The sequence below is a fragment of the Berghia stephanieae genome, chromosome 2 (assembly GCF_034508935.2).
Source record: "Berghia stephanieae isolate SIO BIC M18660-M18661 chromosome 2, UCSD_Bste_1.3, whole genome shotgun sequence".
Taxonomy (NCBI): domain Eukaryota; kingdom Metazoa; phylum Mollusca; class Gastropoda; order Nudibranchia; family Aeolidiidae; genus Berghia; species Berghia stephanieae.
This window is the reverse complement of record NC_088361.1, coordinates 89,579,685-89,604,867: the sequence shown is the minus strand read 5'-3', so window position 1 is coordinate 89,604,867 and position 25,183 is coordinate 89,579,685. Positions and strand designations below refer to the sequence as shown.

Here is a 25,183-nt window from a genome sequence, read left to right as displayed (position 1 = left end):
GCATGGTTTTTGTATTTTTGTCTTTGTACTTCCTCAAGAAAAATGCATATAAACTGTAAAACAGTTGAAATGAAATGATGTACAAACATAAATGAAGATTCAGCAAAAATAAAAAATACAAACACTTGTGCACGGTTTCCTCAAACTCCAGGGGACATGCAAACAAGTTTGAGGAAATCATAGTTTGAAGAAACATTGTCTAGTCATAATGACTTGATATGCTGAGGGAAATTACTTTATAGATGACATGTTACAAGGGGTTTGGGTTGGGAGGGGAAGGGGAGGTTGTTGTCTTCATTGTTATTAGGGGTTTTTACAGCGCTTGCTCTCAGAGAAGAACTATACATTTAACTGATTAACTGCCTCCCTCTCAGCTAAAGATCCCTGCAAGGATAAGGAAATAACAAGATATGTCAACCCAGGACAAAGAGGAGAGAAATTTGGAAATGAAGACAGATATATAGAGAGAAGACACAGCGATTTTGACCTATCTGATCAGCATGGGAGATCAAACGACCCTCATCCAAGAATTGTTAAGTCACAACATTTAGTAACCGTGTAGACAATTAGCAAATCATGGCACCTGGCATTGAAATTGGAAGCAACGGTGAAATGATAAGAATAATTAGAGAGGTGTCGTGTGTGTGTATGTACACAAGCACAAGCACATGTGTGTAGCATACTGTATACAAACATTTGCAATACTCCATTGCTACTATTAATACACACAATACACCCATACTTAGTTGGCACTGTCACAATAAATCAATATTAATAGAAATCACCAGATACACAAAAAAGCGTAATAATTTATTTTTTTTACAAACATGGCTGGGTCAAAGTAAATGCTCAAATTGTCAAGTTAACACCCAATGACAAGAGGTAATGGAGATAACAATTAATAAGGTCAAGAACAGTTATATTTCTTTTTGACACTTACACGAGATGCCTTGTCAATAGAAGTGCAACAAATCTTTACACCTTTCATAGCCAGATTGTAAATTGGTCTTTTTTTGTCTTTGGGTAGAACCTGTAATTAAAGAATGATATCAGAAAATCTATGGAGTATATCCAAATAAACTATTCACAGTATGTATTGTAAAATAAAAACAAAAACTAATTTGAATAAATAAAAATATGTCTTACAGATTTAAAAGAAACTGTTTTTCCTTTGAACAATAATACACTATAATGGCCAATCATTTGAGACCCTGCTTGGGAAAAGCATGAATTTGAAAGAAAATTCACTTTCTAAAATTGATTGTCTCTGTCTCTCATGTTTCTGCTCTTTAACACAATTTTTACAAGTTTCAACTATGTCATTTATTTACTTTGTAATGAATTATGAAGATGGCAATTCCCAGAACCAGCAAACTGAGATAAATGAAAATAGATATTAATAGAGGTTTTCAACAGTTTGTGTCTCATCCATACTTTTCCCGGGTTGGCTATTTTTTTGTCAACCACCCAGCAAAGTGCCATGGTTAAAAACAACCATAATAGTTTTGAACCATGACTACTTGATTCACATGCACATTGCTTATTAGAACATCATTTCCAGATTTAAAAAAAAATAATTAGGAGGTCTACTTACATATAGTATTTACTAATTAATAAAACAGAAAACAGACTTAAAATAATCAAACCAACATTTTAATTCAGTTTAAAAAATATATACATCATATAATAGTCGGTACATCAGGATTTTTAAAATTTAAACACAAAAAAAGGGAAAATCATACCATGCGATTTTGTAGATTTGACAGAATACAGCGGGGTCCATAGATTCTGGAGAAAATTAATATTTCAAAAATCCATAAGTCCCATACAACCTACAATTTGACAATACTTAATTAACCATTTTCAATACGACTCTAATACAAAATTGGGATATCTTTGAGAACATTTCTATCAGTTCAGAAATCACTCAACGCAAAGTATAATTTTGATTCAGGACTAAATAAATCATATCTACATCTGAAAATTGGGGGACCTTGAGCTTAAATTTTTATTTTTTTCACAATATAGTACAATATCCACTAAATGTGCTCAAAGCACTTCATAAGGGATTCCAAACCACCAGTGCCAGCAAAATAAAAAATAAACACAATGCTGTCACTGACCAGGTACTCATTATAAAAATATGTGAGGTAAGAAAATGTGAGCACAGAGCCTTCACCAAGGACTTCATTTTGCACAAACCATAGCAAGAATCAAACTAGACCAAATCCCAGGAAGCGTTAACGATCTATATAAAAAATATAAGTAGGTAATGGCCCAAGAGATCACACAACTCAGAGAGCAACACAAGACAAGATGTATTAAGTTCTGATAAAGAATTTGCAGTCAAGATGTTTTCTCATCTTTAGACCACCAACCACCATGTGAGTTTATCATAAAAAAGTATGCACTTATCAACTACGCAATTCACTGGTTTACTTGCTTGTTTCCGCAAGTCAGTAAAATGGTGAAAAGAACCCATCATTGCCTTCCCAGCTTAATCATTTCCTTTCTCTTTTGTCTCTCATATATTTAATTTTTTAATCTTTATTATTTATTTATTTCTGCCAATGAATGGTTTGTATCCACTGCCAATATTTTCACTCATGCTTACCATAATAGTATAGCTAACGACAATATTCTCCATCTTCAAATTAATTCATCAACAAGTTGCAATTTGACTGCAGACCTGCCAACTTGGAAATTTTAGATTAGTCAAACTTGAGCCTGCCACACTGACATCTAACAACAAAGTGAACAAGCAAAAAGACTAAAAGTTACAAAACTATTTTGTAGAATATGTTTTTGTTTTTTTCAAGGGGGGGGGGGGGGGGGGGGGGGTTTACTTTAGAATATTATTCTTACAAGATGATGTCATCCTGTTACTATTACCAGATCCAAGTCAAATGAATGTTTGAAAATGAGACACCATATACCATACTTTAGTATCAAACATAACCATATTAATTATATTACCATATTTCTCACTTGTTGTCATTTATCATGTTTATCAACATTCCCTTTTAAAAATAATAAAAGTGTGAAGTTCTTATCGGGATAAAAATTGGGACTCGGGGAACAGGCAACCAGGTCAAGAATTTCCCGATCAAATCGGAAGGGTTGACAGATCTGATTGGACCAGCAACTAGCTACTACTTGCCTGTATCCCAAGTTTTTTATATGTTCGAACCCAGCTCCTTCAAATTTGTTAAAAATAAATATTTTGGAATTTTGCTTAGAGGCTGCTTTTATTGAAAGGCACTCTTCTTGAGAAATCCATTGAGGGCTGAAGTCATGGTCTGTATCTTTAAGCAACTGTAAGAAAGAAAAACTTTTGATGAATGCAACTGATTACATCATTCATGCATGTATCTAGCATTGTGCTTTTAATATAAAGTGTATGGATCATATTTTATTTCTTATTTTTATGTTTCTTTGATTTTCATAGTTTTCTTCAGTTTCATTGTCATCTGAACTGATAGAACTTACAGTGGGTCATACAAAATACATGAAACTCAATAAACTCTATCACAGCAAGTCGATAAAGTGAAGCCTAAACAATAATAAAGTTTACTTCAAAACAATGAAATTCAAATACAGAAAATCTTAATCAATACAACCATATTCTTTCATAGAAAAAAGTTTATATTCAACTGATACAACATACTTCATAATATCTATTGAACTTGACTAACAAAATTACTAGTTTTCTCTTAATCAAACTGCCCTAAACTTAAACTTAAAGCACATACCTCAAAAGCCTCAAGAAGATATGACCTACATTCTTCATCCTCGGACTCTGACTTTACAAAGAAAATATTAAAATTGTCCTCCATTCTTACCGCTCAGATCAACAATGGTAACAAAAGCTGGAAAAAAAATATGGATAGGAATAATAATGCACCAAAAAGAATATGTGGCAGAGTTAAAACAATATTAAGCAAAGGTTGAAATGATGTATTATGAAATAATTAGACCAAAACCAAAAAAAAAATGATATATAAAATTTAATTTTCAACAATTGACCCACTCTATCACCTTGTGATGTTAATTCTAGAGTGAATAATATCACATTTTTCGGAAAGAAAAAAATCTTGATCTCTCGCATGTTACTAATCCGTCATATAATCCTACATTCTTAAACTCATTCCAGAAAAATCTTAACTCAAATGTCAGTGAATACAAAGGCAAATAGGAATACATTTTTCGGCCTTTAAACTCATACTCATATAACTTTTCTTCTTATCTGATTTTCAAAATTTTGATACCATTAGAATCGTGTGGAAAAGCGCTTTATAATGATAAACAATAATGAGCTCACTCTAATCTGAATGTGAATAGTCACTATTATTACTTACTATAATATGATTAGGTACTTTGGTAAACATCCATTTGGCACTGCAGCAGTGAGCTGATAAATGGCCTCGTGGCTGTGACCCGATTTTTTTCACTTTTGAGTGATGGGTCTCAGAAAAAGTTACATAATATTTTTGTTATTTTAATGGATTTTAATGATTTATGTCTTTTCTTCAGTAGGAATTACCCTATCGTTTGGTGTTGTTTATGTTTAAAGCAATGCCAATTTAGTATATCTTTTGTTCGTGGATAAAATAGGGTATAATTTAGGTGTGGATAATTTAAAAAATAGAAATTTGGTAATCAAAATTCCAGTGAACGCACATGATTTAACATAAGTTTTTAATAAACTTAAATTCAGGGCAAAGTTGTATACCGCATCCATGAAATTCGTTCCAGAAAAATTCTTACTCAAATCTTAGCAACCATTTTAGGCCAATTTTGAAATCCCAATGGTGGTTACTACCGGAAATGCAACAGTTTCAGGTTATAATGTCCGTCAGGAAATAACAAAGGCTAATAGAACAACATTTTTCAGCCATTAAGATAACTTTTCTTATATGCTATTCTGATTTTCACAATTTTGGCTTCATAGAATCGTGTTGAAAAGCACTTTATAGTGATATAGGTTTCATTGATCTCAACCCAATTTGATTTTTTAAAACCAAAGTAGATATCTAATCTATCAATGATATATAATGGAAGTGTCTTGGCCTGTTTTGGTTAGGGAGACCAAGATTTTGGCTTCCCTGCGTAAAACCGTATTTTGCTTTATGAAACTGTTTCTTTCTGTTTAAGAGGCGAGTTTGAATTCTTCTAGTTATTATTTGAGTGATTGTTTGTTTTTTGGGTGTTTATTTGGGTGGTTTTTTTGCTAATCTTGTTTTTTCTTTTTAAAGCACTTTATAGTGATATAGGTTTCATTGAGCTCAACCCAATTTGATTTTTTAAAACCAAAGTAGATATCTAATTTATCAATGATATATAATGGAAGTGTCTTGGCCTGTTTTGGTTAGGGAGACCAAGATTTTGGCTTCCCTGCGTAAAACCGTATTTTGCTTTATGAAACTGTTTCTTTCTGTTTAAGAGGCGAGTTTGAATTCTTCTAGTTATTATTTGAGTGATTGTTTGTTTTTTGGGTGTTTATTTGGGTGGTTTTTTTTGCTAATCTTGTTTTTTCTTTTTAAAGCTTTGCCATATATTATTATCATGCACCCCAACCTTCCCCCCCCCCCCCCCCCCCCCCCCCCAAATGTCAGAAGAGTTATTGGCCGTCCAACACAAATTCATTAATTTTTTTTTCTTTCTGCTTTACTAATACTTTTCAATTTTTGCTAGGGACACCATGGTATTGGTCTTCCAAAGTAAAGCCGTATTTTCATATATAGAACTGTTCCTTTATGTGTGGAGTGGAGTTGTTTTGTTTTGTTATTTATTTATTATTTGGGGGGGGGGGGGGGGGGGTTATTTAGGCCTTATAATAATAGCATGCCAATCTCCCACCCAAAAAAAAAAAGACAGAAAAGTGAAAAGAGATTGCAAGTTATCAACCGTCTAACACAAAAGTAATTTTTATATTCGTTTACTTTCTTTTTTTTAAAATGTTTTTTAGTTTTCATTTGTCTTTTTATTCTCCAATTTTCTCTTACTCTTAGTTTCAATAATTCGTTTACTTTTGAGAGGGAGGGGGAGGGGCGCAGGGTAATATTGTTACAAAGCCTTTTTTTAAAAAGCAAAAAAAAAAAAACAAGAACAGCAACAAAGCCAAACGAGTAATACATAAAAAGAACAAGAGAACTCGCCTCTTCAACATAAAGAAATAGTTCCATAAACGAAAATATGGTCTGGAAGTCAAAATCTTGGTCTCCTACCCTAGACTTAGACTTTACTAACTTCAGACTTCAGACATAAAGTTAAAGGTTAGATTCAAGTCAAAGTTCAAATTAATCAGGGCAAAGAACATGATACAAATATTAGGCTTTAGACATTTTGATTTTATCCATGTCACCGGGTGGGGTAAAGAAAGTGGGAATCAGCCAGACAGTTAAAACATAACTTAAATAAAACATAATAATTGTAATTGTAGAGACAGAGAGAGAATCAGAAGTCATGCAATCAATTTGTTCATTTGAACTTGTTCGATAACAATAACAACGATATGTTATGGGATGGATAGTTACATTTCATAAATAATGTTTACATCTGTTACCAGGAACTCATCACCCAAGACAAGCGTAAATTTATTTTATATTTATTTTTAGTTTTTGTTTTTCAGTCAGGGTTAGAGTTAAAAACTCCCAAGTCAAGTTGATGACAGATGACAGTCCTTGTTTAGTTCAGTAAGTTTAGATTTGGATGTACCGCCTGCCTACGATTTCTTATAATCGACTATTTGTGTATGAACTTATATGTGGGTAAAATTGTTTGCTGAGGATAGAAAGTGGCTATGTGACTCAGTTATTTCAACAAGATATTTTTAATTCATAACCGTCTCTCACTAAAAATGTTTTTTTATATTAATAATGTTATTTAATTATGATAACAATTACTATTAGTCAAGTACGGTTATAAGATTTGGGACCGATACACGAAGACAACTTGATGTGGTTTTCTTTTTCGACTTCCGGAAGAAGGTTGATCTTCCTTTTTCATCTTGTTTTGTTTTGATCAAGAACAAAAATGGTTAGTGTGTATGATAAATCTAACATAATCACTCCTTTAATTTTATTGTGTTGCCCATCCCACTTGGATTTGGAATTCTAAACATTTATGGTGTCATGCTAATCAGCTATTTTCTCGCTGAGAGCCTGTAATATTACAATAACAGCCGTTAGTTGTCGAATTGAAAGTACCCCCACCCCCACCACCAAATCCCTTCTCATTCTCGCTGCATTGCACTCAATCTGTCGCTCTTGGTCCTAGCCTTAATATAAAGAACACAAATCTCAACCATGGTTATATGTGCTTGTTGGCCCTGTTAGAATATTTTCCCCCAAGTTCCTGGAAAACCACATCAGAACTACCACAAAACCATAATTCTTCCAGTAGGCTACTTCCACTTCCACTTCCAATGATACTTCCAACTTCCAGTCTGAAGATGGCTTTTTTGGCTTAGGCCTAGGTCACTCATCTCATTGTATTCAAACTCAAACTGTATCGGTTTACAAAACATGGTAAGTCTTGTACCTATACTATACTACCTCTTACACTTAGCTTTGGGAGACAAAAGTTTTGTTTTTAATGCAAAATCTTTAACTTTCACCTCTATTTTTTCAGTCTGAAATGACCGAGGCTGAGTTGGCGGAGAAGAAGAAGAGGAGGACCTTCAAAAAGTTCACCTACAGAGGTGTGGATTTGGACCAGTTACTGGACATGTCATTGTAAATAAATTTTTTACATTCTTTTTGTAAGCTTCGAAGTGGTTATTCAGAGTCGACTCTGGATAACTGTAGGCAGTTATTCAGAGTCGACTCTGGATAACTGTAGGCAGTTATTCAGAGTCGACTCTGGATAACTGTAGATGGTTATTCAGAGTCGACCCTGGATAACCATGTGTACAGATATTTAGAGCCGAGAGAAGCCTATCGAATTATCGAGTTGAGTTCTTGCGAGATGAGTTTCTTTCAATTTGATACCAGTTTACTACGGTTATTTTGTGACTTTGGCAATTTTAGTGCCAAATTCTTAAAACTTGGCGATTTTTCAACTTCAGTCGCTAAAAATAAGAATCTTTAATCAATTGCAAAACATATTCCATCAACAAAGCAAATTTAAATTAGCTTATAAACAACCATTTCTTAAATCGATCAGCCTAACTTATTATCTCTCTATTACCAAATGATATCTATAAACATAATATGAAGATAGAAGGGTGGCTGAGAGAGAGAGAGGGTGGGGGGGAGAGAGAGAGAGATAGAGAGAGAGAGAGAGAGAGAGAATTAATGAATTGATTTTTATTTTTTTTAAATTGTTTTTAATTAGACACAAGTTGTAATGAATTCCATTAACAAATTCAGAACAATCAAACAAAAACAAAACAAAACTTTAAAAGGAAGAAAAAAAAAAAGACACGCTTATAAACCTTAAAAATCTTCAAATGAATGTATTATCTGTTACAGCTAAAAAGTACACAAATATTTACACCCATTTGCTCCATCCCCTTCCCTTTCGATCATCTTCTCATTCATGGCCACCATGTGTCTTGTGCTGCCTTTGACATTTGGCGCCAGCGTGTCTAGACTAACGTCATAAATAAAGGAGTGTCACCAAAATTCATGCAACTGAGCAGAGGTGTCAAAAAATGATAGAAGGCATATTATTGTTTTTTTCCCCCCTGAACTACCACTGAGCAGAAAATGTTTGACATGACAAAAAAACAACGGAACATTTATGAACAAATCCCAGAAATCCGCGGAAGATTATCATCACTGGTCCCCACTATATTTTTTAAAATATTTCTTTTTTTTTTTTTTTTTTGTTTTGTTTTTTTGTTGTTGCAAAATCTCGACAATTGCGGCCGCAATGCAAATCACCGATGCAAAAAACTGCCATGACAGAAGAGACAAGAAAATACGAAAAAGTAAAACGATTTTTTCCCGTAGGGTTAAACAGAGATGGGAGAGAAGAAAAAAAACAAATAGAAAAAACGTGTGGTTGGTAACTGGAAGTTCATCACTCATAACTGTCTACAGTTATTCAGAGTCGACTCCCCGACTCTGAATAACTGTAGACAGTTATTCAGAGTCAACTGTCTACAGTTATTCAGAGTGGACTCCCCGACTCTGAATAACCGTAGACAGTTATTCAGAGTCGACTCTGAATAACCGGAGAAAGTTATTCAGAGTCGACTCTGAATAACCGCAGCCGTAAGCTTTGGTAATAGTAGCTTAACATTCTACTCTAACCATCCATATTTGTTTACGGAATTCCATACTTTCCATGTCTTAAATTTTGAACTTTTACTAGGCACTTTGATAACTCCAGTCCAGTGGCCGCCGATAGGCTCACTGTAAGGTGAAACTCGTTTTTTGGAACTTTATTTTTGACCCTTTACTGTGTTGGTCACCATGGCGTTATTTGTGAACCTATGTGACTAATTTTGGTATCATTATAAAGGGCACAAAACAAGCTTTCTAACGGTGTATTTCATTCTCAATTCCTGATTGTATTTCTTAGAAAACGTATGTAATAAAAATTTATACATTTTTGAATTATGAGAACTTTTTAAATTATGGATACATTTTAATTATACTTCATACATCGGTAGACAATTAATTGAAGAATATCTCTGCCAAATTTCATCAAAATTGATACACTCGCTCATTATTTTATTTTTCCCGCCACCAACCCCACTTTTTAGGACAAAAACCTCATATTTTTTTCCATTTTCATTTATCCTTAATTTTTTCCATACTTTCCATACATGAAAATGATTTATATGAAAATAAAGCTTATTTTCTGACCTTTAAAATGATATCTAACACTTGCCATTTATCTTTTAATTGAAACAAAATTACTGAAAACAATAAGTGGGCCATGTTGACTGCAAGACTCAAAATTTCCCGATCGCCGCGAGATGCTGGTTTTGAGGCAGCGGTGAGATCACAGATTCTCTCTGTAAAATTGACCAAAAATTTCAGTAGAAAAATATAAATATCTCTGGAACCGTAGGTCGTAGAGAAACAAATAAGGTATCAAATTTTATGCTTTTTCAAGTCCCATCCCCCTGGCTGAGTCAAATCAAGATATTTTGAGTTTGAAAATTTTATCAAAGTGCCTATAAGCGCTGAATCGGGAGATATCGAAGTGCCTATTCAAGTCATTTTAAACAGAAAATACAGTGCTGTTTTCAGTGAGGGGACAAAGACTAATTTTCAGAGACTGAGAGCGCTTCTACAACTGCGAAGTGATTATGCCGTGAATAAACTAAAATAACTTTACTTCTGCTAACCCGATTTTCAAAACTTTGTTATCACTAGAATCATATTGAAATGCACTTTATGATGATATAGGTTACCCAATTTGAATTTTTTTAACAAAGTATCTACTAAGAGAGGTAAAAGTAGGCACTTTGATAAAATTTTCAAACTCAAAATATCTTGATTTGACTCAGCCAGGGGGATGGGACTTGAAAAAGCATAAAATTTGATACCTTATTTGTTTCTCTACGACCTACGGTTCCAGAGATATTTATATTTTTCTACTGAAATTTTTGGTCAATTTTACAGAGAGAATCTGTGATCTCACCGCTGCCTCAAAACCAGCATCTCGCGGCGATCGGGAAATTTTGAGTCTTGCAGTCAACATGGCCCACTTATTGTTTTCAGTAATTTTGTTTCAATTAAAAGATAAATGGCAAGTGTTAGATATCATTTTAAAGGTCAGAAAATAAGCTTTATTTTCATATAAATCATTTTCATGTATGGAAAGTATGGAAAAAATTAAGGATAAATGAAAATGGAAAAAAATATGAGGTTTTTGTCCTAAAAAGTGGGGTTGGTGGCGGGAAAAATAAAATAATGAGCGAGTGTATCAATTTTGATGAAATTTGGCAGAGATATTCTTCAATTAATTGTCTACCGATGTATGAAGTATAATTAAAATGTATCCATAATTTAAAAAGTTCTCATAATTCAAAAATGTATAAATTTTTATTACATACGTTTTCTAAGAAATACAATCAGGAATTGAGAATGAAATACACCGTTAGAAAGCTTGTTTTGTGCCCTTTATAATGATACCAAAATTAGTCACATAGGTTCACAAATAACGCCATGGTGACCAACACAGTAAAGGGTCAAAAATAAAGTTCCAAAAAACGAGTTTCACCTTACAGTGAGCCTATCGGCGGCCACTGGACTGGAGTTATCAAAGTGCCTAGCGCTTACGCGATAGCCTCGTTTGTGGCTGTCTTATGGTCTTTCGCGCATTCGCTCAATTTTACAACTCACATTCTCGGAGTCTCTTTTAATCGTATATCTTCATACATTAATTTGACGTAATGTCTATAGGTTTTGTAATTTTTCAGGCTAACGATCTTTGACTCTACAGTTACTTTTGTAATTGTACTTTACGATTGTTCGTCTGAACAATCTCGAAACGATATTTAATTCACAAGCAAAGGTTATTTTGTTTTGCGGCTTCGTCTGAAGAAAAAAGAGCTTATTGAGCCGTTTTCTAAAGTCAAAGAAGAAATACAAGAACTAACAGACGATTCTGCAACATGCCCGAAGCATTTGTAGATTGCGGAAGCGGACTTGATAGAAGGCAAAAGGTCACCGGTGGTTAATATACATTTTAAGACGATTTTTATTTTCATTGTACGTTTTATCCAGTCAAAAGAGATACTTAATTGACTTTGATTTTAATACAAACAACACCTTCCTCCTGAAGAAAGTAATACGTAATTCATTAAAATCCAAATCTAAAGATCTGTGGAATGTTTTCTGAGACCCATCATTTGACAGTCCTTTAACTTGAGTCACAGCCACTATACCATTTATCGCAGCTAGAGTCCCGGATAAACGTTTACCACAGTGCCTACCTTTAGTGACTCCCAGACTAATGGAGATTTTCCTTTTTGGATTTGGGCGTTGGTAGAACTGCATAAAGTTTTGTCCTGTCAATTCAAGGTGTGGATACTAGATTCAGATTGCAGTCTTGACCAGGGCTGGCGGAGTCGGTTATTTTTATACCAACTCCGACTCTTCAAGCATAGTATTAATAGGTAATAATATGCAACCAACACTCGCAGCTACTTTTAGCTTTTCCCCAGTATATGTATTATAACAATACAAGCCGCTTCATATTTGATATTGCATCATTAAAAGTACAAGCTCTTCATCATTTTTGGCTACAGACTGATTAGCTCATTTCGAATAAACACATTAATATTGATTAATGATCATCAAATTTAAAAGATAAAACACATCCCCTTTTCCCATGAAAACAAACATAAAAGATTACTATTTGTGAATATCTAGTATCTAAAATATTACACATTGAATGATATTAAAATGCAATGTCTGAAAGTGGTAAGGAGTCGGAGTCGGGACTTCTAAAACCGACTCCCACTCCACCCTCAAACAAACGACTCCGACTCGCCAGCCCTGGTCTTGACTCCAGCATATACGTTGGTCCTGGTCAGTCAATGAAATAGTAAAGCACTCATTTGTTTACATAGCTTCATGTCCTGTCAACGAAGTGACAATTCAGACTCGAGTCTGAATAGTCTCTCGTGGCTATTCGGACTCGAACTTCAATGTGCGTGCCATAAGTAGACTATCTTGAACTTAAATGTGCGCAAACACAGAAGTGAGGTAGTATGGGCAGTAGGCAAAAGAACTGAAAGAAAGCAGAGGAGTTCAGAAGAAATTCTGTTTTACCCGTATCACACTGACACAGCTGATACCCTTACTTCGTATTGTCGAAGGATTATTTCTTGTCTAACACTATCAGAATATTATTTTGTCCCGATTTTATTTGGATATCGTGTAAAGTTGTTAGAAAAGAAATTTAGACCTCAGTTACTAATTTCTATCTGGACTTCCAATTTATCAATGATTTTGTCTTTCTCGTCAAATAAGGCGGGTGTAGACTGCTTGTTGGTAGTTATTATTTTCATTTGCATCGATTGTATGTGTGTAATTAATTGTCAATGACTAAACTAATTTAGAAATTTACTGCCAGGGGAGGCTATTCAGTCTCGAGTCTAAATTTGCTGCAGCCCCCTGTCGATATATCTTGTGGGAATCGAATGTGTTCTATTAACTTAACACTATGTTGTTTGTTATTTTTAAGGTATAAATGAACTGAGATTAGATCATTGTCTCTTGTTTATTTCAGGGACCAGGTTTCAGAATTACTTCCTTGTGGAAAACGACGTCGTCTTAGCCGTGGCTTGAAAAGGAAGCATGTTGCTTTTCTCAAAAGATTGAGAAAGGCAAAGAAGGAAGCTGGTCCTTATGAAAAGCCAGAGGTATGTACAGGATTTATAATTTACTTAGAACCTTGCTTTTTGCACGAAGCCTTTTCTTAGTTTGGTGTATTATGAACTGCCGGAATTCCCTCCAGTATTTCTTACATCATCCTCATCCCTTCTTGGTTTTCGGTTACTGCTAAAATACTACTTGTTTTGAATTAAATTGATTTTTTCGTTTTTGTATTTATTTCAATTAATACCTACATACTATGTGTACTGTAATGCACTTGGTTTATTTTAAACCCGGTAATACAGATCCTTCAGAGGTTTTTTTTTTTTTTTTTTTGTTGGTCAGATTTGTAAATTTATTTTCGTCAAAGTTGGTGTCACTTTAAATGTGACATTCGATAGAAATAGGGTGAGACAGGGCTGAATATCTTCTATCCAAATGTTGGTTTCTCTCCTCCCATCACAATTCCTCCTTTTTGAAAGCTCACCACAACCACATCATCCCTACCAGTACATCGTCATCCATACTACAACCACCACCATATCATCATCCCTACAACCACTACCACATCATCATCCCTACCACCACTACTACTGCAGCCACCTCCATTCCTCTACATCTACAACCATCCCCCACATCTTCATCCCTACCACCACTACTACTACAACCACTATATGTTGTAATTGCACTTTCAACTTTTGAAATTCCGCCAAGTGGTGTCAGAAATTGCTGCGAGACACATGTTTTTGGATTGTATCTCAGTAAATCTTAATGAAATTCAAATTTATTGCTTATCGTCTCGTGGATTGGTCTTGGTCTAAACGCTGAATATTTTCCTCCTTTTTTGTGACCAGTCATTCTCATCCCTGGTGAAAATCTTTTATCTTGGTTTTATACTCTTTTTTTTTTTTTTTCACATAAAATCTGCAGATTTTTTGGTTGATGTTGGTAGAAGGTCTTGAGTCAGAGCCTTTATTTTGCATCGTTTTTATGTCTGGTGTAGCTATAATCTGTAGCTAATGTGTCTATTGAAATTCACTACATCCCCTTTGTCATCTGTTAGATGTACTTGTTTTGTATTTTATTAGGTTAGAAATGATGGAGTTTGGGTAGATACAGCATTTTTCTTGCAATTTAGATTTCTTTTTTTCTCTCAGCACACAAAGGGGTTTTGTTGGCTGTGGCAGGTGTTTGTAGTTTGGTATACAAGTATGAAGTTGGTGATTGGGTTTCTCATTAGGAATGTGTCGTGGATGAATCACAATTGCATCAGTGCTGGGTATATAATATATAGCTGCTAACTGCCCCCGTTGGGCAATCTGGAGAAAAAGAAAGAGAATTGTTTAAAATATTGGGCTGTTTTTTGTAAAGAAATCTAGTTTGGGTTTTCTAATAGTCCAAACTGTCATTTTGGGTAATGACAGTGGTGCTCATTGTGGTGTACCGTTTGCTTTTTGTAAAGTTGGCTGCTATGAGCAGGGTGTCCAGCGATGTCAGATTTTTTTTTGGGGGGGGGGGGGTTGTGAAACTAGACTGCAATAAGAAGGATTGACTACACCATATTCATCACTTTTTTAGTGTTGCAAATATAAATAAACAAGTAATGTCATATGGTTTAGACAGCCCTCTAATGTTTATCTCAAGGGATGTACTGGGTGGTCAGTTATGCGATTCAAAATATCTAATTTATTTTATAATTGTGCTTGTGTATGGGTCCTTGTTTAAGTTAAAGCAGTTGGGTTCTTTTTTTGTCTGCTCTGAAGTTTTGATCTCATTGTGGGAAGGTGTTATTTCATAACAATTCAAATGTACTGGAAATAAACTTGTTATTTAGAGCATTTGTACAGTAGTAGTTAAAAAGGCTGGCTTTTACTTGTTGCAATTCGATGAAAGTCACAATAATGATTTCCAAATGGTTACACATGTGTATTTTTTCGTACTTTGAATGACTTTGTGCCATATTTGGTTCTAAACTGATAGGAAGGATTTTTCAGTCCTCGATTTTGCTGGGCACCCTGTATGAGTCAATGGAATATTTTGAATCAAGTAAGATAGTTGCAGGATAATGTGGGTGAACACAAGGTTGCATTACCACTAGAATTTATGTAGCTGTCTGGTGCATTCTGAAATTTGACGCTCAGTTTCGTACTTCGGAGGAGACCTTGAAGTGTCTTTTATGTTGTAATTTCTCCCATCCCCTGAATTCTGGATTTCCATCTGAAATGTTGTATTCATATATGTATTTACTCTTTTAATTTTGCGACTTTCAGATCGTAAAGACTCATCTTAGAAGAATGATCGTGTTACCAGAGATGATTGGGTCAGTTGTAGGTGTCTACAATGGGAAACAGTTCACTCTTGTGGAAATCAAGGTTAGTTTGTGTGCTTTTATATGACAGTAAGAAAAGGACCACAGCGATTTCTCTTTCATGTTGCATACCTGTGTATATGATAAAGAACGACTTGGTGTAAAGTATAAGACATCCATGAGTATTTTTAACTTACCTTAGTAGCCACACCAATTGTTTCTTTTGCATGTTTTCTTTTTTTCTTTTGACTAAATAGTGGGGGGGGGGGGGGGACAATCATAAGCATGCCAGGGGGAATATTTTGTTGGAAGATGATGGCCAACTATCTACACATTGCTGTAAATTATGTGAGCCTTCTCTCTCCCTGCTAAAAACCACCTTTCTCGAGATCAGTGTATTTTACCTAATTAAAAGTTTGGTTGTATTCCGGTAGTATGTAGCTCCTTTTTACAGGAGATATCTTTTTATTAAACTCTTTTGTTGACAGAGTCAGTAAGGAGAAACCAGAAAATCGCATTTGATAGTATGGAGATGAAAATGTATCCAGTATCCAGTCATATACATTCATTCTTTCTTGGTGGAATTCACTGTCAAGTGACCTTATAAATTTTATACTAATATAAAATGTTAAATGCGTTGCTGCGAGATCTGCCATCTTACATATTACAAGTAACCATCGTCTTTTTCCTTAAGTCAGCAGATTTCCACTGTTCCAATAAACTGGCTCCTCTTATTTTTTTTTATTTTTTTTTTTTTTTTTTTTTCCTCAGCCTGAAATGATGGGCCACTACTTGGGAGAGTTTTCAATCACATACAAGCCTGTTAAACACGGAAGACCTGGTATTGGAGCCACCCACTCCTCCAGATTTATCCCCCTCAAGTAGAAAATAAATTATGTAAAATTAAATACTTGCCTTATCTTTTTATTACCTCTTATGAAAGCGGTTTGTAAAAACTGGGTTGTGTTCCTTTACCTCCTGGGTTGGACAAGTAGGTTGCTTGCTGTTTCCTCTATCCCCCTTATATATCTGATTTCTAGCTTGCTTTCTGTCTTTGTTTTGGAATGGGGTTGCTTAATTTTGCCCTCTCCTTGGCTGGGAGGGAATCGGTCAAATGTGCAGTTATAATTTTGGCAGAGGATATGTATTTCCTTGTAAATTATCTCTCTGTTATGCACTGTTACATTTTTGTTTAGAACATCTAGTCTCTTATTTGGATCATGTGTTTTGTGTCTGGATGAGCCTTTTAGCTAATCTCAAAGTTGTCTTACTTTTTTACCTGGGTGGGGTCTTTTACCTCCCTTGGTGGGTGGGAGGTCACTTGCTATGTCTTCTATTCCCCTGTATCTATGTTCTGAGTTGCTTTCTGTCTTTGTCATGGAGCGGCATTACTTGGTTTTGTCCTGGCCATTGTCGGAGTCCTTGGCTGAGAGGGGAACAGTCGAATGTATAGTGTTTGTTTTGTAAGGTACAACATGCATTCTGAAATAGTTCTCCATGATATTTAAGTACCAGGCATCTGCATGGGGTTTGAGAATTTGACAAACCTGAGGTATGCGGCGGACGATGCAGTTCTTTTGGCTTACACTTTTCCTGAATGCGAAGAAAACCTAGTGCGCGGTTGTTTGCATACAAAATCAAGATCTATCCTTTCACCTCGCCAGCAAAGATAAAACCGTCAAAAGTTTAAAAATATCTCGGTGCAACATTCTCTATTGATGCTACAGATTTTGTATAAATTAAGCAAAGAATTGCGATCCCTAAAATCAACTTTCGCATCTAAAACTAGTCATCTCTGCCACCAACATTAATACTAAAGAAATGTTGTGCTTGCCACTGAGTAAATGAAATGGCCTTAAAAAACACGGAAGTGATGCTGGTCTATTTCGTTACCATCCTCTATGGTCAAACAACACACATTTTGTGAGTAATAAGTCCCATCCATGGGTGAAAGTTACTCAATGATATTAATCCTGCAAAGGCAGGTGCTCAGAAAAAAAATCCTGCAACTACCAATAAGAGGAAAAGACAGAAGTGCGGTTAATTATATAAATGCCGGTTTTTTTCATTTTCGAATTCCGGCCAGACAAAAAAAAAACGGCGAGACCTCTTTTTCAAAAGATCTTTCCGACGAACTTTCACCCATGAATGTAAGCATTTGAGTGTATTCCTCTTAGTGGGGACCTGTGTTCGTGTCTGGATGAGACTTAGGTGATCTCGAACTAAGTACATTGATGGCATGCTCTTGGAATCTGGAATGTACACCCATTCCCCTTTGTTTAACCTTTTCTTGGGTGCTTTGATTGTAATGCTAGAACTTTTTACTATCCCATTTTCTTCCTTTTTACTGGCGCTGATGTGACCTTAATGTGTTGCAAGCGCCGTAAAACCCTTAAAAACAAACTACCACATCATCATCACTTACTATGTACTACTACCACATCATCATCAATACTACTACAACCACCACCACCACATCATCAATACTACTACAACCACTATCACTACTACTACTACTACTACAATCATTTGCAACACACCATCACGACCAATACTACTACAACCACCATCATCACTACTACTACAACCACCACCACCACATTATCATCACTACCACAACTACTATTACAACCATCATCACTACCACTTGTACTACAACCACCATCAACAACACTACAACCACCACCACATCATCATCACAACTACTACTTCAACCACCGCCATATCATCATCACTACAACAGCAACCACTATCACATCTTCATCATCACTACTACTGTTACTACACCCAACACCGCATCATCCTCACTACCACCACAATCTCTACCATTGTAGACCTGTAAATTCTCAGTCAATTAACTGAAATCAGTCAATTTGTCAAATTCAAATATTTAAAAAAAGGAAGGAAATAAATAAAAAAAGAAAGAATTCACAAATCGTAGTCCATGACCGTAAAGTAATTAGGAGTGTTCCACAGCGCTACGCATAGCTCATGGGGACCGTTTATATTAACGATGTATATATTGCCAAGACTAAGCGACGCTTTTTATAAAAGGCGTGTCTGAACACTTCCCTGTGTATTTTCACACATCCTTCGTTAAATTATTTTTTCACTTTCCAAACCCGTCGTGATCCCAACTGTAGCCACTTTTAACTGAGCCACCGAGCGATAAATTTCACTGTTTCATCTAAGCCAAAATTGACCACATTTACCTGGCGAGTCTCAAAACTATGATAAAGTAAATTGCGAATGCTGGAAGTCCGTTATGTAGACACCTTCAAATCGAAAGTTAGGATAGATTGCTACAAGCACATTTCGATTGCCTCACGTTGTAAACAAACTGGTTGACCTTTTCTTCACTGATTGAGTACCTGATTATAAGGAACAATGGTAAGTAGCTTAATTAATTCCCGTGCAAATCAGGACGTTTTCTGCCATTGTTTTGCTCAAGCCCAAGCGAGCTTGCTGTTTTGTGGTGATTTACCTTCATTTCGATTCTTTGAATTTTTCTGCTACGCCTGCCGAAGTTTCTTCTTGATAATTCACTTCTACTTAATAATTCAGTGTATTGGCCTGAAGTCATATTTATTTAAGTTTTTTTTCTTCTGTCATTTACTGATTGAAAATCAAGTTTGCTCATTGCTACATTATTCTAATGTTCTCACAATGGCTGAGCTGTTCGTGGATCGCAGTTCAGACTTGTCGAGCATCGATAAAGATGTGAGGAATAAATTCAATTGGTCATGGCACTAGAAGTTAAAGATGATAATGGTGATTATTTTTCTGACTATGTCAAAAAAATTCCAGAGGCAGGAATATGACTTTGATGAAGTCATCTTTACCTATATGAATGACATGCTTATTTAGCATTCCTTCTACATCAAATTATGACAGTCATACTTCCAGTAAGAAATAACACCCACTATTTTAATATATTTTATTTATCACTCTGCTCTCCAATGATGCCCTTATTTTTTTAAAAATAATTGAATCTTCAGTTTGTCGAAGAGTTACAGTCAATTTTTATAGAGCTCATTTACAGGTCTACATTAGGTTTTGGCGCTTTACTTCATTTGAAATAAGGTAACTTTGGGATTGTATTTTGCAATGTGTTTAGTTTATGTATCATAATATAATTCTAATCAGTTATCTACGTGTATTTAGAACCATACAATATGTAAACACAATGCCAAATACCATTCCAATTCCTTTTTCGTGTGTGCTGAAAAGTAAGAAAATGATAGTTTTTAGCGTTCTAATGTGCTTATGTAGTTTTTAATTATATCATGCGTTCATGAACAGTTGTCTAGTTGAAGTTGTCTGTAGATCTAAATAGACTAAAAAGTTTTATGCGCCACTGACATGAATGTTAATTGTCCCCCAAGCGGATTTTGGCAAGCTGGCATCTCTGTGTATTAAATTAAACACGAAACTTAAAATGTGATCCAAACTTATGTTTTCTCGTCTACGCGTGTGAACAAGTAATGTCAAAGTCACCCTGAAGCTTTCGAAATAATATGGTTGTACAAAAGATTGCTGAACATCAAGTGGTCAGAAAATAACAAATGGAGTTTTGCATAGAATAGGCTAGAGACCTATGCAGATTGTGAAAAGAAAAAGGCTAATGGGCTTTCTTGCCCATTTGTGACGCCGAAGGCACATTGAAACTCAAACACTTAGTGGCTACATAGAAGTAGAAGGAAAAAGAGCTTGTGGTAGTCAGAGTATAAGATCAGATTCCTAATATTCCAAAAAACTGATCTCATGCGACAATTTCAGTTATGAGACTTCTTTTGGGCAATATATCTGCTGATAGCAATGCCGCCGTATACTTGCACTTTTCCATGGTAGTAAAGGAAGTCCACACTTGATGTGGATTTCTGATAGGGTCTGTTTGACCTTTTCTATTTTTTCTTGAGTCCCAGAGAAACATTGCGCATTCGGGCTCATGAAAACTCATTGAACTTATGGAGCACAATGATGCAGAAGAAGGAGAAGAAAATAAAGGAAATGGTGATGATGAAGGAGAAGAAGGGGGACGAGGAGGAAGAAAAAAGACACGGAGGGGAAATAAAAGGTGGAAGAGGTAGAGGAATATGAGGAGATATGGAAGAAGAGGGCGAAAGAGAAAAGAGGTGGAGGAAATGAAAAGAAGAAAAAAATATAGAAAGTTGAGAAGTCAAAGGGGCGAGTAGGAGAAATGGAAAAGTGATATGTATTAAGAAAAAGAGGTTAGACTACCCTTCATTACAACTCGCGTCCTGTCCAGTTGTGACATACAATTACAATTATGACTGTTACTATTCCGTTTCTAGCCTTATATACTGGTATAAACTTCGGAGTAATCAACCTTGTGGCTCTTACTTCTTAGTCTTAGAACTTTTTCAGGTATCGTAACTCATAATATATTTATCTATGAAATGGTGATAATGGCACAAAAACTATCGTAACTTCCTCAAAATATCCTACCACAACATACGATAGTCTTGCTGCCAATAAAATATTTTCAAACTATCGTAACTTTAATAACTCGTAATCCAAGCAATGTACATATCGACTCAAAAATGCCACCATCGGTTTTCTCGTCACTTTTTACATAAGATTTGTAAATTTCACGGGTATCCAAAGATTATTGTGAGTTTTAAACAGCTTTTTGTCTCTCCTGAAAAGTTGCCTTTTTAAGATACGATAGTTTTGCACCCTACCCTCGAGAGTCTAGATTCGCTTTGGACACCTTTCATCGGAAATTACCTTGTTTTGATGGCCAAATTATTATAGATAGTATGCAGATGACGTCACTCAGGCCTTTGTTATTGTTTTTGCCATCCGCGTTTGTGAGTTGTTCTCACTAAACTGTATTAACCAGACTATAAAAGTTCATGGTTACACAGAGTTTGTGTGTTGGTCCGTTATACTTCCGGATGGCAATGTTGTGAACTCCTTGGCCAAGCGCATTCCATTCTATCTATAGATAGAATGCGCTTGGCCAAGACGTTCACAACATTGCCATCCGGAAGTATAACGGACGAACACACAAACTCTGTGTAACCATGAACTTTTATAGATAGTATGCCGATGACGTCACTCAGGCCTTTGTTATTGTTTTTGCCATCCACGTTTGTGAGTTGTTCTCACTAAACTGTATTAACCAGACTATAAAAGTTCATGGTTACACAGAGTTTGTGTGTTGGTCCGTTATACTTCCGGATGGCAATGTTGTGAACTCCTTGGCCAAACGCGGATGGCAAAAACAATAACAAAGGCCTGAGTGACGTCATCTGCATACTATCTATACCTCTCTGGTACTCTCCACGGAGGCTGAACTACCCCGGGTTTGAGCGTAGCCATCGTTATGTTTATCGCCTGACACTGAAACCCAAAAAGACTGGCATTTTGATGTCATTATTTGGTTTTTGCGCCGCCTAGTGAGTTGTCGTTAGTATTAGTAGTGCTCATGGAAACAAGTGGTCCCATTGGTTGAACTATTGAATACAACTCGCGATTTGTTTTATTTTGTGGCCAAAGACTAGCATTTTGACGTCATTTTTTTTTTTTGTCAGTGGCAGGCAAAAAGTTAACGATGGCTACGGTTTGAGGCGTATAAATTTAAATCGATTGATATTTTAAGGGCGAGCTTTCTGGACACATTTTAAAGTGTCTCTTCAAAGCGTGTCAGTTAACTGGCTAAATTAATCCGATAATGGTTATGGTATTTAAGTTGTGTGTAGGCTTTTTTATCATGATACTGACTGAAACTCCTATATGCATAAATAAACATACAGACACACACATCATCGAATGCAAATAAAATTGACCAGTTTCATTCGTCCACAAAACTATGCGACAAAGCTACTCAGGAATTTGCTTTGTTTATTGTGTTGTATTTCACATTAATAAAAAAATATTTACATTCTAAGTAGATATAATCAATGGTTTTCTGCGTTTTTTGAGTAATGGTTTTTGATTCATATCGTATTCCAAATTATCGAGGATTCAAAATCATAAGTAAAATTTCTTTATTGCATTGGTCCCATTTTCATATAACTTTAATCTTTACTTTTAACTATTTGATCTTGTGTTTGACTTTTTCATCCCATTAAGTAAAGGAGATTTCATTGAGAATGTCTCATCGTCGAGTTTCTGGGCTACAGGTTTGACTCCATTCATGCTCATGACTGTATCGTAAATTAATTTATTTTTCTTGATACCGACACTCAATATTGAATCCACAGGATCTGACAAACCTGTATCTTGTTTGGGCTCTTCAGGGAGGTGGTTTTCTTGGGATTTTTGTCTCAAATAAAAGTCCCGAAGAGTGATAAGGTTAGGCCTTGGATCCACAACTCCTGTCAAATCGGTTCCTTGCTCCTGTCCTTCGGGGATGAAGGTCAATGGGCTTTTATGTCTGAGGTAGTAATTCTGAGCAAGGTAGAGGCTCAGATTTGGATCTTTATATTCTGGTAGTTCTGGCATCTGGACGGGTTTGGGTGGCTCAACCACAACTGGATTTGCCTTTCGGGCCTGTTTGGCTGTAATCCAAGGGCAATCCCATTCTGGGATGTGCATGCTATCTTGAAGATCTTTAGGATTTTTCATCCAAGCTAACATTTGGCTCACACTGAGGAAGTAGGCATCGGGGTAATGATCTAAGACAGTTTGAACAAAACGTTGAGTGGCTTTGAAGTACTTTTCAAAGTAGAACCAAGCTGCGTGCATATTTAATCCAAATGGGGCTCGTTCACCGTTGTAGGAGGTTAAAAAATTATGCATTAGAAATTCGTACGCTGCTTTCTCAGTTTTGGGTCGGCATCCATCTACGTAGCAGCACGGTAATCCTGAAACAGGATCCCAGTGAGCGTTGATAGGGACTTCCCAGAACCCTGGGTGTTTTGAGTAGCGTCCAGGACAAGGTTGAATGTAGCATTTGTATGGAAAACCATAGTCAAGTGTGTAAGGGAAGGGAAATTCTCCCGGAACCTGAAAGGGCAGGGAAATATCGTAGGTGTACTTGAGCTCCTTGAGAACCCTTGGTTGTATGTCTCCAGCAGTGATTAAGTTGGGGCTTCTCCATCCAATAATGTCGTTCTTTGAAATCTGTTGGTGGACATGGAAAATATGTTTCAGCGTTTTGAGTTTCAGGTTTTATTTGACATACCCAAATTTTAAGTTTTCACATTAATATGAAATATTGTCACACATTCCATCTGTATTTTAGATCCGCCGACTCAAATCGGAAGTATGTCGAGATGAATTAGGCACGGAAATTGAATTTATAGTATAGCCACAAATATGAAATTTGTTAATTTCTCGTTGTTATGGCGGAGAACAAATATGTTCTATTTATAGCACTACACAAAACGCTATGTTTCCATTCTCATTATTTTATTTCTAAGTTCACTTTTCGAGGTCCAGGTCATCCTAACATAATATTGTTTTGAGACGGCGGGCCACATTTGAACTTCAGGTGCAATGTGCTAATTTAGACTTTTGAGGTTTGTATTTATTGAGGAGGACCTATTGGGATGTTTGATTATATTGTGACATAAGAACTATAACATCAGAGGCGTGTTGCTTTTCAAACAACAATTGATTGTTGGCAAAGAATATAGTCGATGCTTACAACAATATGTGACCCGTTCCTTAAAATCAAAACGGTATTAAGTCGGATAAATCAGATGCCAAATATGGGTTTCATTTAGTTATAATGACAACAAAGGTTAAATTCTAAGTTTAGGGAAATGACAATGGAATCCGCATAAAGTCAACTCTCTTGAAGTCAACTTTTGCTTAAAGTCCAACACCTCTTGTCGGTCTCAAATTTTCTGCTCTTTATCTATGTGTGTTCCATAAATAATGGATACAGCCAACGGATCTTTCTGTTCCAGCGGTGTTGGCTTTATCAAGATTCCACTGTTTGAGACTTGTGTCAAGACTAAAATCTTACATTTGTTGTCATTTCAACTTTAAAATGATTATGTGGCATTTTGTTTACACCGACATGATACCGTTTTGAGAAGATCGCTCACAAATGCAGGCTTTTTGTTTTATCTTTTTGTTAGTTAAAAAAAACAAACAAAAAAAAAAAAACCCAAAACGTCAACAAATAAAATAAAAAAAAACCCACTGTGTTAGACAACTTTTAAAGTTAAATAAGTATCACGCTCGCATTTTACAATGCTTTTAAAGATAGGGGTCAACCTGATTTATCGATGTTAGAAGTGAAAGTTTTCCATCCAGAATATGACAAAAAGGAGAGAAGTTTGTCACTGAATGAAAGATAATCTGTTTCCTCTCGGGTATTATGAGATACAGTGGAATCCCGATAAAACAAACACCGCCAAACCGGAAAGACTGGTTGACTTTAAGCAAAGTTAACTTTATCCATTATCAGTGGTACAAACAGATTTAAAAAAAAAAAAAAAGAAATTCTGGGACCAATAAGAGGTGTTGATTTTGAGAATGTTGACTTTATCAAGGACCAGCCTTTGCGATAACTCGCGTCAATATGGTTTAGGTCCAATGAGGTCTCTTATAGAGTGTAGTAAGGGAGTCAATCATGATCTACTCCTTACCTGTCTACGCAAGCTCC

General features: G+C 35.6%; 3 protein-coding genes across 4 annotated transcripts in view; 1 reads left to right on the top strand and 2 right to left on the bottom strand.

Moving 5' to 3' along the window:
* Positions 1-6,734, bottom strand: part of LOC144965789 (DNA topoisomerase 2-binding protein 1-A-like) — a 42,863-nt gene extending 36,129 nt beyond the window's left edge. The window contains exons 1-5 of one of the 2 annotated variants that reach the window (XM_078901505.1): positions 6,537-6,734; positions 3,753-3,869; positions 3,161-3,315; positions 1,743-1,788; positions 941-1,030 (exon numbers count right to left, since the gene is read on the bottom strand). In XM_078901505.1, coding sequence (XP_078757631.1) covers positions 941-1,030; positions 1,743-1,788; positions 3,161-3,315; positions 3,753-3,836 — 375 coding nt within the window. In that variant the 5' untranslated portion in view covers positions 3,837-3,869; positions 6,537-6,734. The remainder of the gene's footprint in view (positions 1-940; positions 1,031-1,742; positions 1,789-3,160; positions 3,316-3,752; positions 3,870-6,536) is intronic. The other variant, XM_078901506.1, reaches the window with a different exon arrangement.
* A 206-nt stretch (positions 6,735-6,940) lies between these two features.
* On the top strand, positions 6,941-16,502 carry LOC144965788 (small ribosomal subunit protein uS19-like). Its single transcript, XM_078901504.1, has 5 exons — positions 6,941-7,038; positions 7,633-7,736; positions 13,201-13,333; positions 15,557-15,658; positions 16,366-16,502. Exons 1-5 carry the CDS (start codon positions 7,036-7,038, stop codon positions 16,477-16,479), a joined length of 456 nt encoding a protein of 151 aa, XP_078757630.1. The 5' UTR covers positions 6,941-7,035; the 3' UTR covers positions 16,480-16,502.
* A 6,094-nt stretch (positions 16,503-22,596) lies between these two features.
* The window catches only part of LOC144966653 (uncharacterized), a 55,706-nt gene continuing 53,119 nt past the window's right edge, over positions 22,597-25,183 (bottom strand). The window contains exon 15 of the mRNA XM_078903412.1: positions 22,597-23,688. Within this exon, the coding sequence (XP_078759538.1) occupies positions 22,654-23,688 (1,035 nt within the window). The 3' untranslated portion in view covers positions 22,597-22,653. The remainder of the gene's footprint in view (positions 23,689-25,183) is intronic.

Coding starts and splice junctions, on each gene's coding strand:
- LOC144965788 (XM_078901504.1), top strand. Junction 13,334..15,556: donor GTCCTTATGAAAAGCCAGAG/GTATGTACAGGA, acceptor TGCGACTTTCAG/ATCGTAAAGACTCATCTTAG. Junction 15,659..16,365: donor TCACTCTTGTGGAAATCAAG/GTTAGTTTGTGT, acceptor TTTTTTCCTCAG/CCTGAAATGATGGGCCACTA.